Source organism: Gymnoscopelus braueri (assembly GCF_963280865.1).
Source record: "Gymnoscopelus braueri genome assembly, chromosome: 6".
In the NCBI taxonomy this organism is placed as follows: Eukaryota; Metazoa; Chordata; class Actinopteri; order Myctophiformes; family Myctophidae; genus Gymnoscopelus; species Gymnoscopelus braueri.
Genome location: NC_137607.1, coordinates 16,115,761 through 16,133,228, shown reverse-complemented (window position 1 = coordinate 16,133,228; position 17,468 = coordinate 16,115,761). Strand labels below are relative to the sequence as shown.

General features: G+C 40.1%; 1 protein-coding gene across 2 annotated transcripts in view; it reads left to right on the top strand.

The window, feature by feature from the left end:
- Positions 1-17,468, top strand: part of LOC308087598 (formin-binding protein 1-like) — a 65,300-nt gene that overhangs the window by 22,991 nt on the left and 24,841 nt on the right. For both annotated transcript variants that reach the window (XM_080431565.1, XM_080431564.1), the window contains exons 2-4: positions 12,552-12,667; positions 13,737-13,787; positions 16,300-16,447. In XM_080431565.1, coding sequence (XP_080287691.1) covers positions 12,552-12,667; positions 13,737-13,787; positions 16,300-16,447 — 315 coding nt within the window. The remainder of the gene's footprint in view (positions 1-12,551; positions 12,668-13,736; positions 13,788-16,299; positions 16,448-17,468) is intronic.

Sequence of the window (17,468 nt, the reverse complement as noted above, 5' to 3'; positions counted from 1 at the left end):
CAACCATTAATCCATTCAATCCGGGAACGCATCTGTGTCATTTTAGATTTCTTTGGCTATTCAAAAAAAAAGCAGATATACAAGATCTGCTATTTTTGAAAAATCGTGAAGATTTGTGCAAATCTTTTAATATATATATATTTTTAAACGAACATTTGTTAAATATGTTGTTCCAGGGACTCCCAGAAGCAAAGATTTGAGTTACAAAAAAATGTCTTCAAAGATTTGCATACATTTTCAAAAATAGTAGATCTATGAGCATGTATATCTGCTATTTCTGAATAGCCAAAGTACAAGTTAAAGTGGTTGAAATCTAAAATGACTTCCCCGGTCCCCCATTTCTTTGACATTCCATTCCATTTAATTTCCTCTTCATCTGTTAGGAATGCAAGTAAAGCAAGTAGGTGGGCTGCCTATAGAGTTCAGCAGGCAGGGTATATAGTCAGTGATATACTAACTACTGTATAATAAGCACCACAGACTTGAGGAGCCTTGCTTTATTGTCTTATGCAGGCATCAGTCACTGTAACGAGGACAGCGGCTTTTCAGTCATAGTACAAGGCACAGTGATCTACAGAGACACTCCTCTGAAAGGGAGAGAATGGGGAGTGAATTATCACTTGTTTTAGGTGTAGTATGGGCTACAGAAAGTGCAGTACCACACTGAGGCGACCATCTGATTTCAGCATGTTGTGACTTGTGACACATGTATGACACCTATATGAGCTTATACTTAGACATACTTATACTATATGATGTGTATTTAAGTAGGGATGGGTCCGAATAATAGAATATTCGAATAATCGTTTGTAGGATAAAAATTGAAGAAAAAAAAATCTGTTTATAGGCCAATGCAATGCTATTATTGTAACCTATGATAGTCATTTGATGAAAAAACTAAACAAATCCCCAGAACAATTTAATCCAAACAAATCATTCATCATTCAAATCAAATCCTGTGCTCTAATTCATTGAACTTGACATGAAAAGGGAACACATACAGTGGTTACTTACTAATGAATTGGGAGGAATGGAGATCAAAAAAGTTTTTAAGCATCACAGAGACAGGTTGTTGTCTTCTTCTCTGTACATAAACACACACACACACACACACACACACACACACACACACACACACACACACACACACACACACACACACACACACACACACACACACACACACACACACACACACACACACACACACACACACACACACACACACACACACACAATAGGCTTATTCCAGGCATAGTCTGGTGGTCTTCAGAGTGTTGCAGAGACAAGTTGACATTTCCCACCCCATCCCTAACTGTGTGTAATGTATGTATGTGTGTGTGTGTGCATACGTGCGTGATGCTCTGGAATGCCATAGCGTAATGAGCCTTTTGTCCTAGTTGAGGTTTCTATGCTAATTAACCTTGCCGTCCCCCACGGAATGCACAGCTAGGAGCTCTAGGGTTGTGTCTGGCCGTTCCGATTGGCCCTGGAAGACCAGTCCCTGTCGTCCGATTGGTCGGTTAGGTTTGAGTGTGCAGAAAGACAAAACAATTCCACGCTCTCCCAGTTCTGGGAGCCAAATGACGATTTTATTGTCTCACCCTCAGACTTGGGGGCTCATTAAAAGGAACTAGCATCCTTGTAATGTGGGAACACAACTTGTGACCCATTTTTGTGTCTCGGATCAGGGCAGGATACTCACTCACTTTTTCCCTTTAACCCCCACATGGGCTTGTGGTATCCTATCCACACTTAACCCATTAAGACCGGGAACGTATCCGTGTCATTTTAAGATTTTGTTTTGGCTATTCAAAAAATAGCAGATCTACAAGCTCATAGCGCCTGCTATTTTTTGGAAAGAAAAAGTCGTGAAAATGTGTGCAAATCTTTGAATATATATATACATTTTTAACTCAAATCTTTGCTTCTGGGGGTCCCTGGAACAAAATATTTTCAGATGGGGGTCCACTGCCAAATACATATCATTTTGGGTGGTCCGTGACATGAAAAAGTTTGAGAACCACTGATATTATAGCAACATTTTCAGTGTGTGAGGAGCCAACGTGATCTTTTAAGATTATTTAGTTGTCATTAATGTCTTAACTCTGGTGTTTTTCCCAGAAATTGCTGCAACGTAATACAATTATATATTTTTTATGATGACCTTTGATGTGGCGTTACTACGCAACATCTGTGTTTGTTGTTCGGCCCAAACTGAACCTTTTACGGTAATAATATCACGGCTTGGCAAAGTTACGACCTGCCTTTTGATTTTGACTGACTGTTAAATGACTTGAGATTAAGATCCCAAAGGAAAACCCAGATATAGATCAACGCTTAACCCATTAAGACCGGGAACGCAGCTCTGTGTCATTTTCAGATTTCTTTGGGCTATTCAAAAATAGCAGATATACAAGCTCATAGCGCGGCACCGAGTGCCACGCTATGAGCTTGTAGATCTGCTATTTTTTTGAAAAATCGTGAAAATGTGTGGAAATCATCGAATATATATATATATTTTTAACTCAAAACTTTGATTCTGGGGGGTCCCTGGAACAAAATATTGAGGTGGGGGTCCGCGGCCAAATACATATAATTTGGGGGTCCTTGACATGAAAAATACGTTTAAAAAAAAGATTTGTAGAAAGCCCAGAAGCAAAGATTTAAATGAGTTAAAAAAAGAAAATGTTTGCTTTAAAATATATATATATTCAAAGATTCAAAATGTTCACGATAAAATAAAAAAAATGCAGATCTACAAGCTCATAGCGCGGCACTCGGTGCCACGCTATGAGCTTGTAGATCTGCAATTTTTAAATAGCCAAATAAATCTAAAATGACACGGAAGCGGTCTTAATGGGTTAAAAACGCATGGATAGGCTCAGAACACCCTCTGCACACTCTGGGGCTTGTGAGCGTGTATTAGATAGATGGATAGATAGAGACCTTTATTGATCCCACAGGGGAAATGCTGTTGTCATGGCAGCACAGCAGTTCAGAATCACAGGACGGATACAAGAAGTCAGATCCTTGTGTGTACATGCTGTTTCAATAGTCCTCCTGTCCCACTTTCCCTTTCTGTCCGATGGCTCCACTGTTTCCTTTCTTTTTAAAAGTTGTTTTTGGAGTTCACAAGGAGCTCACAACCATGTGAGGCTCTCCCTGTTATTGTTCACATTCACTTCCTGTGATTATCATGAAAACAGGATGTTGTGGTGATGATAACGTGCCGCGGCGTGTACTGATAACACGTCACGTTAACATAGTCTATTTTTTCCCCTACACAGCAAAAGCAGTGGTCATTTAGGCTAACTCTTCAGAGTGTAATTTAAAGGGTATGGGTTAGGGCAGTATAACTGACAAAAAATCATCACCACAATTATTTTAGCTGAATATTGTAATAATCATGAGTATTATTCACAATTTATTATGATTTATATTATTATTTTGTAATGAGAATATTTTTACATTTAATATTTGTAAAGCCTTTCTACTTTGTGCTTGTCTTTTATCAAATGGTTCTTTTTGTGATTTTATTGTTCCATTGTGAGCCTCACTGGATGACGATGAAATGAGTTATGTGTGTGTATGGTTATTAATCCTTGTGTAATAGGGTGGAGACAACAAGGGCAAGTTGCAACAGCTGACCAAAATAAGATGTTTGAATTTTCAAGTTTGAATGTTATTACGTTACATCTCTGAGATAGTCTAGGCCAGTGGTTCTCAAACTTTTTCATGCCAGGGACCCCCAAATTGACACTTATTAGCCAGGGACCCCCATAAGAGAAGGTTTTTACGGCTCTAGCAGTGATTCTCAACCATTTTAATTTCAAGGACCCCCAGTTTGACATGCATTAGAGGCTACGGACCCCCATTTAATGGCATTTATATCTCTGGGACCCCAATTCATATTGTAAAATCAATGTTAATTTAACTCTGAGAGTGTACAAATGGAACCATTTGTGCACTCTCAGAGTTACAGAACCATAAGGGTCCATTTGGTTCCTATCCATCATTTAGCTCAAGTACCCCTGGGGGTCCCCGGACCCCACTTTGAGAACCAATGGTCTAGGCTAGGGGACAATAAAAATTAGGCTAGTGAAGCAACCAACGACCAAATAATATGAACAAAAATAATGAGTTTAACAAATATACTACACAACTAAAATATACCGTCTAAAGAAACAATAAACCGGCATAACTGCTGGACACATGGACACAACACAACGACACACAACCCCCTCCCTGCACCTACACCCACTCCGTTGCTCACACATTCCGACAACGCAACATAAACACACTCCCTTCAAAAGGGAGTTGCCACTGAACCCAGTGCACACACACACACACACACACACACACACACACACACACACACACACACACACACACACACACACAACTTTGAGCATTAGCTCTGTTGTGTGACTAAGACGCAGCCTCCTCCGTGCTGCCGAACGCTTCACCGGCCCCATACATATGCACTCTTTTTAACCCATTCAATCCGGAAACGCGTATGTGAATTTTTTTAGATGTCTTTGGCTATTCAAAAATAGCAGATCTACAAGCTCATAGCGCGCACCGAGTGCCGCGCTATGAGCTTGTAGATCTGCTATTTTTGAAAGATCTTGAAATTTTATTTTTTTTGCTTCTGGGGGGTCCCTGGAACAAACCATCTTGAGATGGGGGTTCTGCGCCCAAATACATATCTAAAAATATTTTCTAAATCCTCCTAACAGTATGTTGCTCAGTGGTGTATTGGTGGTGGTGCTCCAACCTTTCCATGTCAAGGACCCCCCAAAAATTATATGTATTTGGCCGCGGCCCCCCATCTCAAAATATATTGTTCCAGGGAGTCCGGGACCCCAGAACAGAAGCACAGATCGGAGTAAAAAATGTTCGCTTTAAAACATATTTATATTCAATGATTTGCATTTTATTTTTTAATAGCCAAATAAATCTTAAAATGACACAGATGCGTTCCCGGTCTTAATGGATTAAAGGAACAATCTGGATGTTACTGTATATATTGTGCAGGTATGGTTAAAGGTGCAGATATGGAGCTGTGGCTGCTTCATGGTGAGCCAGACTGTGGCTCTCAGCTCAGCGGTCTCCCGTCAGCGATGCTGTCATAATCCTCCTCCACCAACTATCCTACAATCCCCACAAGCTGAGAGCTAAGCTATGCTCAGTAATATGCTGTCATCTCCCCAGTGAGCCAATCTGACTGCATTCAGCCAGTAGCTACACAGGATGATGAGCTCATAGTACTCCCTTATTAATTCATGAAGAGACACACCACTACAGAGACAAGAGGCCCGACTTAACCACTGACACACACACGGTCACACACTGTACACACGAGGAGAGAAGACAAAAGAATTTTCAATGCACCGTCCAATATTGATCTATCGCGTTATGGCGTTTCCTGCTTTTCTGAGACGAAACAGACATAAGAGATGGACAGAAACCGATAACCTCAGTGGTTATTGGTTACCATAAAAGTTGGTTTGTAAACATCTACTATAAACCACTGTGTCTTGTCAGTCCAAAATGGTCAAGCCGAAGCACAGGTCTATTAGTAAATGACATGTTTGTTTATCATACTCATGTCTACATGCAGATCCTTCAAAAAAAAACTGAATATTGTGGAAAAGTTCATTTTCTAGTGTAATATAATTCAAAAAGTGAAACTTTCATATATTCTAGATTCATTGCGGATAAGGTGACATATTTAAAACCGTTTTTTTTTTTAAATCTTGATGATTGTTATACAGCTCATGAAAATCAAAAATCCATATCTCAAAATATTAGAATATTACATGAAACCACTCAAAAGAAGGATTCATAATACAGAAACGTCGACCATCTGAAAAGTATGTTAATTTATTCACTCGGTACTTGGTCTGACTCTGGGCTACTTTTGAACTAATGACTTCATCAATGGGGCGTGGCATGGAGGTGATCAGCCTGTGTGGTACTGCTGAGGTGTTATGGAAGCCCGTGGTTTGCTTTGATAGCGGCGCCTTAAGCTCATCTGTGTGGTTGAGTCTTGAGTGTCTCATCTTCTCTCTTGACAATACCACACAGATTATCCATGTGGTTCCGGGTCAGGCCACTTGGCTGGTCAGTCAAAGCTCAGTGATACCATGGTGGTCAGTACACCAGTTACTAGTAGTACAGTATGAGTACATAGTATACAACTGGGGGCGGCAGTGGCTCAGGAGTAGTGTTGATTTCGTCGACTAAAACTATGACGAAAAATGTTCGTCAACTACCTTTTTTCACTGACGAAAACTAAATAAAAACTAAGCTATGATGACTAAAACTAAGACTAAATATACTGACAATTTCGTCAACAAATAATAACTAGACTAAAATGTTAGGGAGGGACGAGTGGAGAAGAGATCCAGTAGAACCAAGACAAGTATGTTTGGTTGCGCTCAGGTGTTGAAAATAGTAGATCTACAAGCTCACAACGCGTCGCGCTGCGACACGTTGTGAGCTTGTAGATCGGCTATTTTCAGCACGCAACCAAGTGTAAAATCAGCCATTAGGATCCCATCAAGGCACCGCCAAAACACATTTTAGTCGGCTAAATCAACTGTAGATTAAAAGTCGACTAAAATCTTATGATATTTAGTCGACTAAAACTAGCCTAACAGTAAAACATTTCAGATGACTAAAATATGACGAAAACTAAATGGAATTTTATTCAAAAGACTATGGCTAAAACTAAATCCAAATTTGCTGTCAAAAATCAACACTACTCAGGAGCTAGTGTGGCCGCTTGGGAAGCAGAAGGTTCCCGGGTCTTTGAGCAAGAGACACTGAACCTCTGGCTGCTCCCCATGAGCAGGTTGGTGCTCCTTTGCGAGGTTTCCTCCGCCGTAGGTGTGTGTGAACGGGTGAATGTAATGCACATAGTAAAGCACTTTGGATAAAGGTTCTATATTATAAATGCAGTGCACCATTTACAAGGAAGTTTAAATAATTTGGTCTGCTCTGTGATGCCTTTTTAAGAGCCTGCTCTCTGCTTGCTGTCTTTGTGTTTGAAGAATATGATCGCCGGATACACGGTCAAGGAGGCAATCATCTCATGTTTCTCTTTGCTCTCCCTGTCTGCCACAATCTGGGCCTTACAGGCTGATATTACTACTGCTTCTTGTTTTAACCCATTCAATACGGGAACGCATGTACTGTGTAACCACTTAAACCGTTATTTTATACTTTGGGCTTTTCAAAAATAGCAGATCTGCAAGCTCGTACCTTGTACGAGCTTGTCTGCTATTTAAAAAAAATCTTGAACATAATTTTTTGTGCAAATCTTTGAATATATATTTCTTTTTAAACAACATTTTTTACTCAAATCTTTGCTTCTGGGGGTCCCTGGAACAAAATATTTTGATGGGTATCGGCGGCCAAATACATATAGCAACAATAGTTTTTCATAAAAATTTGACATTTGTTGAAACATTTAGCAGTTACAAATGTTCGCTTTAAAAATATATATTCAAAGATTTGCACAAATTATCTAGCCTGGTAAACCCTCCCTCCGGAAATCTCATTTCTATTTGATTCCTGGAGTGAGTCTGGCCTGATCCGCCTTTCTGCAATATTGGCTGTGCTGGAGTTGGGCGGGAGTAATACCGTTGACTGACAACCCCTTCAGCCAATGATAATTTTTCCCCTTCAGCCAATCAGCAGTTCACCAGTCTTAATGTGACGCGACGGGACTTTTGAGACAGCCATACCCAAAATGGGTTGCCTTTTTCGGATACAATGGTGTCACTGCCCGCCCCTACCGGTTCTCTAAATTTTTATTTTTAAATAGGCTTTGTCATGATTAATTGACCACATATATGAAGTTAAACAACTAAATTCTATCCAAACGATATCTTATAAGTAAATTCCGTGCCTCAAAATAGAAGTTAGAGAGCTTTTTGAAGTAAAAAAATAGCGGAGAATTGGCCGCACAAGAAAAAGATGGCTGCCGTTCGTGTTTTGGGCTCACTCGAACTCGCCACCTGATTGGCCAACGTAAGCTGTCAATCACAGAACAATGAGCGACGACGCTGATAGGCTCGGCCGTTTGGCATACACAGCCAATATTGCAGAAAGGCGGATCAGGCCAGACTCACTCCAGGAATCAAATAGAAATGAGATTTCCGGAGGGAGGGTTTACCAGGCTACAAATTATCACGATTTTTCTAAAATAGCAGATCTACAAGCTGGCACTCGGTGCCGCGCTATGAGCTTGTAGATCTGCTATTTTTTAATAGCCAAAGTCATCTTAAAATGACACGGCTGTGTTCCTGGATTGAACGGGTTAAGATGGCTGACCCCAGGACAGAACTAGGCTAATATATGTGATCCTTCTTTTCCTTGCACTTGAAATGGGGCCTCGCATATAAAGTTTCAGCATCTTCTTTCCTAAAATTGGTGAGTAATAATAAAGGCAAAAAAAAAACCTTACCAAAACAACCGTGATATGTATTTCTCCCTAATCAGTCCCAAACATTATTTTTATGTTTTCACAAATGTTTCTAATCATGCGTCTCTCTTCTGGTGTGGTCTATCTATTGTGAGCATGCAGTATACAGTGGAATCATGTACAATTCTCACAAAATTATACATTTGAGGACTTTGTGTTGATTGCATTAATTATCTGACTGAACCCTAAAGGCTAAATACATCTTGCAATCAATCAAATTCTAACCCTAAATGCCATTGCTCCTTATGTGCAGTACCCAAAATGATATTTTTTACAAACATGCACATGTTCGCTAGCATGCACTCTAGGGATGTGTAAAAGTGACCAAAATGAAATTTGATTACTATATTTCTATTAATAACGATTATTTGAATATTTTCATCAAATGACCATCCAAGTTACAATTACATCCAAGTTACAATAACAGCGTTGCATTGGCCCATAAACTGGTCTTCAGAAATAAACAAAGACAGTAGCATGTGCATCTTTTACATTATTGTAGCCTAACCCAACCATGAAAAATACGTTTTTCACACCTTTTCACATAATTTCTTGTGTATTTTTATCAAAAGTCCCTAAAATTAGATTTTGAATTACTTTCTGTAAACGCAACATAGAGAATAAATAAATATTACACTCACACTAGGTATTGCACACACAGCGTGGTGGTTACTGTGTTGTAGGGGGGCCGTGTGCAGGGGGCTGTAAAAGATGGTGTTTTTCCAGTTGAGTAGTTAGAGCTATTGCTGCTACCAGCATATCTGCCCTAGAGATAAACAACCCACACTATGACCTGAGAAACGGGAGGTATAGACGTCAGGTTGGTGAAATACATGGATTCATTGGATTGCGGTCGATCATTACCTTGCGGCAATCATCTAAAGCAGGGGTCTTCAACAGGGGGTCCGGGACCCCTAGGGGGGTCCTCAGAGCTACTATACGGGGTCCGCCAAATCTTTGTGTGACATGATTATTTATTTTTTTACACTAACCATTTTAACCCTAGCATCCCTTTTCTGAGGAGAACTTTGCGAGGCGTTGTGAGCTTGTAGATCGGCTATTTTTGGGCAAAGAGGTAATAGGCGTAGAGGGAAAAAAGAGCAGACCAAGTAAAAATAAAAGTTTAATCTGAAACACATAATATAGAGGGGGGTCCCTGCTTCATCTCTCTCTCAGCTAGGGGGTCCTTGGCCTGAAAAACGTTGATGACCCTTGATCTAAACTAAGACATGTGAAAAGAATCAAACATAGAAATAGCTAATAAAGAATGAAGTAGTAAATAATATGAAACATTTTAGAATAACAGCCATTGAATGGCAGCATCCACTAAAACATTTATGTGCTGTGACTGTCTTTTGAGATCCTGCCCAGATTTATTATGAAATAATTAAACCCTGGGGGTGCAACAAACCCTTCCCACAACATCTCTTCTTCAGCGTTTGACTGTGATCTTGGCCTTTTTTTTTTACCTCTTTGGCCCATTCCGGGTCACTCTATTGTTGATTATTCCTTCAACCCATTCAATCCGGATTCGCATCCGTGTCATTTTAATATTTCTTTGGCTATTCAAAAATAACAGATATACGATTTTTCCAAAAATAGCAGATCTACAAGCTCATAGCGCGGCACCGAGTGCCGCACTACGAGCTTGTAGATCTGCTATTTTTGACAAATCTTTGCTTCCGAAGGGGTACCTGGAACAAAACATTTTGAGATGGGGGTCCGTGGCCAAATACATTATCTAAAAATGTTTTCTAAATCTTAACAGTAGGCCTACTGTTAGGATTTAGAATATTCAAAGATTTGCAAAACATTCACGATTTTTCGAAAATAGCAGATCTAGAATATATGTAGATATTGTATATCTCCTATTTTTGCTATATTTTAGTATAAAATAATGGTTAAAGTGGTTACACAGATGCGTTCCCGGTTGTAAAGGGTTAAAGTTTCACAAAAATCGGCCCATCTGTTCTAAGTTATCTTGTTAACGATCAGATAAAGCAACATTACTGATTATAACACCTGCCACACGGATAAACAAGAGGAAGATGAATAGGAAAATACTCTCTGCAAAGAGAGAGTTGTGGAAAGTATAGGCCTTTTTTTGTGTGCTTTGCCTTTTATCATGTGTATACTTAATGTTGATGATGAAACTGTTCTGGGAATGAAGGACTGGTTTTCTTTTCACTTATTCTATTCTCTGGTTACTGGTAACTGGTTACCGTTGTCCTGTTCCTTGCACTCCTGCTTCTCACAAACATGATACTGTACATGGTTAAGCGACGAGCGTACATTGTTATGCTGTTGGACTCATTTCATTTAGCCTCGGATGAGACTGCAATATGCCTAAAATATGATGGAGAGGAACAGACGAGAATGTGGAAAGAGAGGTGTGTGTGTGTGTGTGTGTGTGTGTGTGTGTGTGTGTGTGATTTATGATTTTTTTCGTGTCTTGTCGTAAGACCCATCCCTTACGGGATTATAGGACACCAAAAACATAAATAAACGATATCACATTCACTTCCTGGAAACAGAAACTGCACGAGTAAAAAAGAAAATATTTGGTTAATACCCCAAAACAAATATACTGTACATCACAAATACATTTTCTTTGTCCGCTTGTCCCATGCTTTTTATAAATATTCTGCAAGTGCGAATATCTTAGGTTAAAAAAATCTCTCCGTGTCACTTAACCGTGTGTATGTGTGTGTGTGTGTGTGGGGAAATGCCCCACTTGTCAAGTCGCTGGCAGAAGTAGTACATCCATTTTATCTTTACGTTTGTGTCCACTCAGCTGAACCTGGGTTTTAATTACACTGATCAGAGAGAGAGACAGAGAGAGACCTGTTAGTCAGCATGTTTGCCTGCCTCTCTGTATTGCCTCTGCTAGGGTTTACACCTGGGAACTGAGGCTTGTGTACGCTTGCCTTTCAGACATCAGACTTCAGTCACCATAGACCAATTATCACAGTAAAAACCTCAGTGTTGTTAACTCAAGAGTGTAATAAACATTTTTACAGTTAGAGTTAAATGAACATTGAAGATTTGACCAGGGAGTTCACTGTCAAAGGTCACATTTTGGGTAAGTCGTGGGACATCTGCCCCCCAAATCCCCTCTTGAAGAAGAGACTACAGTGGATAAGATCCCACTGGGACTCCTTGATTTACAGTCAGGAATTGAATCAATTTCGTCCAACATAGTCTAGTAGTACACACGTCACAGAGACATCCTCAGTGCTAATCTATACATTTGTGACACAGTGTACAAATGTATTTAATTTGTACAGTATTTGTAGCCTCTCTAAATTAATCCATTAGCAGCTCATTCGTTCGGGAATGGAATGGGTTAACAGAGGATTTTAGGGAGGACCTGATAGCTGAGTGTTCAGGGCGCATACCAGTGCCTGACCGCCAGTAATCTGTTCGATTCGTGGCAGACCGACCGGACCATTAGCTTTATGTCAGTGGTTGTCAACCAGTGGTCCGGGGACCACCAGTGGTCCTTGGGGGGGTACCAGGGGGGTCCCCAGCAAAATTAGTTAACATAGCATCACAATCAATTTAACCACCTAGCTTTGGCTATTCAAAAATAGCAGATATACAAGCTCATACGCGGCACCGAGTGCTGCGCTATGAGCTTGAAGATCTGCTATTTTTTGAATATCTTGAAAATGTGTGCATATCTTTGAATATATATATTTTTTTTTAAAGCGAACATTTTTAAATCTTTGCTTCCGAGGGTCCCTGGCACAACATTTTCAGATGGGGGTCCGCGGCCAAATGTATATCAATTTAGGGGTCCTTGGCATGAAAAATTTTGAAAGCCACTGCTTTATGTCACTCCCCTGCTCTCGGCCCGCATTTCCTGTCTGTCTCTTCACTGTCTCTCTCTGAATAAAGCATGAAAATGACAAAAAGAAAAAAATTTTACAATCCATGCCCCTAACTTTAAAGTACTAACTTTACCTCCATCTTTTCTCTCTCTCCCACTCTGCCCGCCCCTCCCCCCCTTTCGTCTCCCTCATCCTTCCTTTTCTCTTCCTCTCCGCTCCAGGACCAGTTTGATAATCTGGACAAACACACTCAGTGGGGGATAGATTTTCTGGAGCGCTACGCAAAGTTTGTCAAGGAGAGACTGGAGATAGAGCAGTACTATGCCAAGCAGCTACGGTAGGTACACACACACACACACACACACACACACACACACACACACACACACACACACACACACACACAACCTAAAGACGTGCTGCTGGCAAAATTGTTGTCTTCATCTTTTGAACTCAACAACTCTGTTCTGTACACATTGAACCTGCTCAGCACAATAAACAATGTAACCCCTAGTATAGCACACACACACACGCACACGCACACACACACACACACACACACACACACACACACACACACACACACACACACACACACACACACACACACACACACACACACTCCATTCATGAAGCACACACATTCTGCACACAAAGGCAGTAGTGCTACAGTGCAGTAGTAGAATGCTCCACTGCAGGGGGTTATTGTTTTTGTGTTTGATATCAAAGGAAATCCCTGCAGAGTACGATGTACAGTACAGTACAGTGCTACTGCACGTCTGAACAACCATCAAAGATTCAACTCCCACAAGTCTTAACCCATTAAGACCTGAGGCCGATGAAAAAAATGTTATAAATCCTAACAGTTTTTCGGGGAAAAATATTAAAAAAAACATTTTCACGATTTAAAAAAAAAATAGCAGATCTACAAGCTCATAGCGCGGCACTCGGTGCCGCGCTATGAGCTTGTATATCTGCTATTTTTGAATAGCCAAAGAAATCTAAGATGACACAGATGCGTTCCCGGTCTTAATGGGTTAAGTGTGTGTGTGTGTGTTATTAGTGTTGAATAAGCGCCGGTAGACACGCACACACACTCATGCTTTCTAGTAAGGCTGTATCATTTGCATCCTGCTTTGCCAGTGTTGTTGCTCAGAGCCTCAGGGGATGGAAAAGACAGAGACTTTGATGGTTAAATATTTGATTCATCTTCAATAATGCACTCGCATCATATCAATCCTTGCTTTAAAATAGCTTTTCTTATCTTCCTGCCTGTCTATAATTTTCACTCACCTATACCTATGGTCTATATTCCACTTGCTTTCCACCCATTTGTCCAACACGACTTCATTCTAACCTGCTTGCCTTTCTGGGTCTCTCTCTCTCTCTCCGTGTCTCTCTCTCAGGAACCTGGTAAAGAAGTATTGTCCAAAGCGCTCTAAAGATGAGGAGCCAAGGTGAGTACAGTACATTACCGTAGAGTGGTTTCACTGTTAAGCTCTTTTAACACATAATCATGACACAATGGGTTCCTAGTGAAAGCAGAATTTAGTAGTAGGACGGTGTCACAGCAGGTCAATCCAATAAGTTGACTCTTGTTATGTCTAGGGTCTTCTGCTGGTGTTATGTAATTGACTTGAACATTTATTTATGATACAACCAGCAGCTTAACTTATCATTCCTACTCTAGCGTCCGTTTACACAGAAACATTAATGTAGGCTTTTCCTCACACACAAATAGGATATAAGGCAGTGGTTCTCAACCAGTGGTCCGGGGTGGTCCTTGAGGGGGTTCCAGGTGGTCCCCAGCTATATGATGGAGAGTTGGTAACCAAATGGACCCTTATAGATCTTTAACTCTTGAGAGCGTTTCATTTTACGCTCTCATGAGTTAAATTATTGTTAAACATCAGCATTACTTAATTAAAGAATTGTTATTTTTATCAGCGTTTGCCTGTTATCGCTCCTATTGGCACCACATCAATACAGCATGTATAAATCGTATCCAAGGATAACAAAATATTCTAAGTTTTGGGTCTGAGAGTCCGTGACTCAAATGCCGAATAAATAATGGACCTTGATATGAAAAGGGTTGAAAACCACTGATATATATATAAGGCATAAGCACCTACCATCTTCCCATGACTCTATACTGTCACCTTGGTTGCACTGCGTCAGGACCATTCTGCTGGTGTGTGACGCGATGATGATGCGACGTTCCGCCGTCTGCCGGTTTCACGCCAAACTAAAATGTAACAATAATACCGTAGTCGTGGGGAGAGAACGGGTCCTTAATGTTGTCTCTGCGCCCGGGCCAGGCCCCAGTGAGTATATTCCTGAAAATCCACTCCGCTCATCGCCTCGCTGCATTCCTGTTCCACACTGTGTCTGTCACACACACAGCTTCTCATGGCCCAATTCCAATGTCCTCCCTGAAGCCTAAAGCGCTGAACCCTCACAGACTTTTTAATTGACGTCACCCGGTAGGTGCTTGAATGTTAGAGAGGCTGCAAGGGCTCAAAATGGCCCTAAAAGAGACAAAGCACTTTGAAGCAGATAGTCCTTCAGAGAATTTGCTTTAAAGGCAGTGGGTGATTTAATCTGAGTGTGCTACTGTCTTTAGGTTATTCTATTTATATGAACTCTCTCACTGCCAACTAAGAACGACTTATAACGAGTCATTGTCATAACGCCATGGCTGCCAAGAACAACTTATGACGACTTTTATTTTTATTTTTTTTACGTTCAGCAGAAGATTTGCTGCTCCATTCACTTCTTGGTTAACTTATTACTTAAAAAAGGCTGTATCTTGGCTCCTGTGTACTTTTTTTTTTACTATGTATTTTTGGCCCAGACATGCTATTTTCAAAGGCAGACAATTAATGTCAACGAGGTCGCGATGACCTCGTTGACATTTGCGAAACCACAAAGTGAAACCCTCAGTGATTAGCAACCATCAGGGGATCGATTATACTGGAGATAAATATTCTGTGACTACTTGAAAAAAGGTAAGGAAATTGAAAAATCGCTGGCAGTGGGTGCATGCAGCCAGAAATAAGTCTGGCAGTAAGAGAGTTAATTTGTGTTCAGCTTCGGTTTTATATACTATTGCCTTTCAATTCTGAAGGTCTGCGGAGGACACACCGAATCTCTGTGTGTTTGGGGCTTCCCTGATTGGCCAAACCGGTTTCACAGAATGTTTTTTTCATACTGTATAATTAACTAATTGGCAATGGAAGAGAATGTACGAGAGCTGTGGTCATAGTGAAGGAAGTGAACAACAGCTCTCTCTCCTATTTATCACACACACACACACACACACACACACACACACACACACAGCTATTGTCAGGGAGGTGACTGTATCGTTTACGATAGTCAGTCACTCATATTTGATAATGTCTGTTTCTGGCGAATACTAATTCGGCAGCAGTAACGTCAGCGTTTTCTCACCGTCAGTTGATGCTTCATATCATAAGAGTCAAACCGCCAGGATCATGTTTATTTTTGGAACACAGTTCTTATATGTCGCGATATTAAACACGTCTATGGGAATTCTGAATGGGGAAAAGAAAACGTGACCCAGGTAGGATGCGTAAATTACGTCAGACTTCGTTGTTTTCATGTCAAGGACCCCCAAAATGATATGTATTTGGCCGCGAAAATATTTTTGTTCCAGGGACCCCCAGAAGCAAAGATTTGAGTTACAAATGTTCGCTTTAAAATTCAAAGATTTGCAAAAATGTTCACGATTTTTCAAAAATAGCAGATCTACAAGCGGACCCCACTTTGAGAACCAATGCTCTAGTCTATACACACCAAAACCCTCAGTGTTAACTCTTAAGAGGTCCGTTTCTACACTCACTAAATAACATTGAGGATTTTACTGTCTAGCAGCAGTGATAATGGTACGTTCAGCCACAGTGCATTTATGTGTTTTTTATGTGTTAACGTGTGTCTCTCCACCAGGTTCACGTCCTGCCTGTCGTTCTACTCCATACTGAACGAGCTGAATGACTATGCAGGGCAGAGGGAGGTGGTAGCAGAGGAGATGGGTCACAGAGTGTACGGAGAGCTGATGAGGTACAGCCTAGACCTCAAAGCTGAGAGGAAACACGTGAGTGCACCACCAACCTTTTTTTTAGGACCCACAGTTTGATATCTCTGCTGTCCGGCAGAAACCATCTAACTCCAAAATAGGGCTGAACGATTTTGGGAAAAAATCTAATTGCGATTTTTCTGACTGATATTGCGATTGCGATTTGATTGCGATTAAAAAAAAAATAATAATAATAATCTTTAACATTTTTTTAAGTCAAGCTTCAGTTTAGTATTCACTGTGTACGTTTAAAAAGTAATTGGAAGTAATGGAACATTACCAAATGGCATACCATTTATTTACTGTTCTAGATCCTAATAAATAAGGATGAGAACTAAAAGATATGAATTGCTTCATTGCTTCCAACATGTATCTTCCAAGTACTTTTTTTCCCATGTATATATTTAAACATTTAGCTGGAATAGAAATAGCTTATTTTTGTAAACAACCCAACATTGAACTTGTTAAGTCATTAACTTATGGCTCAAGAAGAGAAGCTTTTTCTGAAATGAAGTTCAATAAATAAAAATAAAATTAAACAAATAATTACCTTTTTGTGTAAACAATTCACAGCAGTGAAATAAGTAGGTATTTCACTTATGGCTAAAGAAGCATATTTACTGATATCCAGTATTTAGCTTATGTAGATTAACATTCAACTAAAATGTAGCCTCGATCTCCAGGCTTTTATTGTTTAGTTCAGCTAAAAAATGTAACACTTTTTTGTCTCACAAGGCAAAGTCCTCTCCTACTGTACATTGTATTACTACTACTCCTTGGAAGTGAAAAACTCAGAATACATAACGCAGTGGTGGAAAGTAACTAAGTACATTTACTTAAGTACTGTATTTGTACTTTACTTGAGTATTTCTAATTTCCAATACTTTAACTTCTACTCCACTACATCTCAGAGGCAAATATTGTACTTTTACTCCACTACAATTATTTGAAAACTTTAGTGACTACTTACTTTTCAGATATAAATTATAATATTGTAAAACCTACATTAACCACTTTGGCCCTATTTTATACCTAGGTT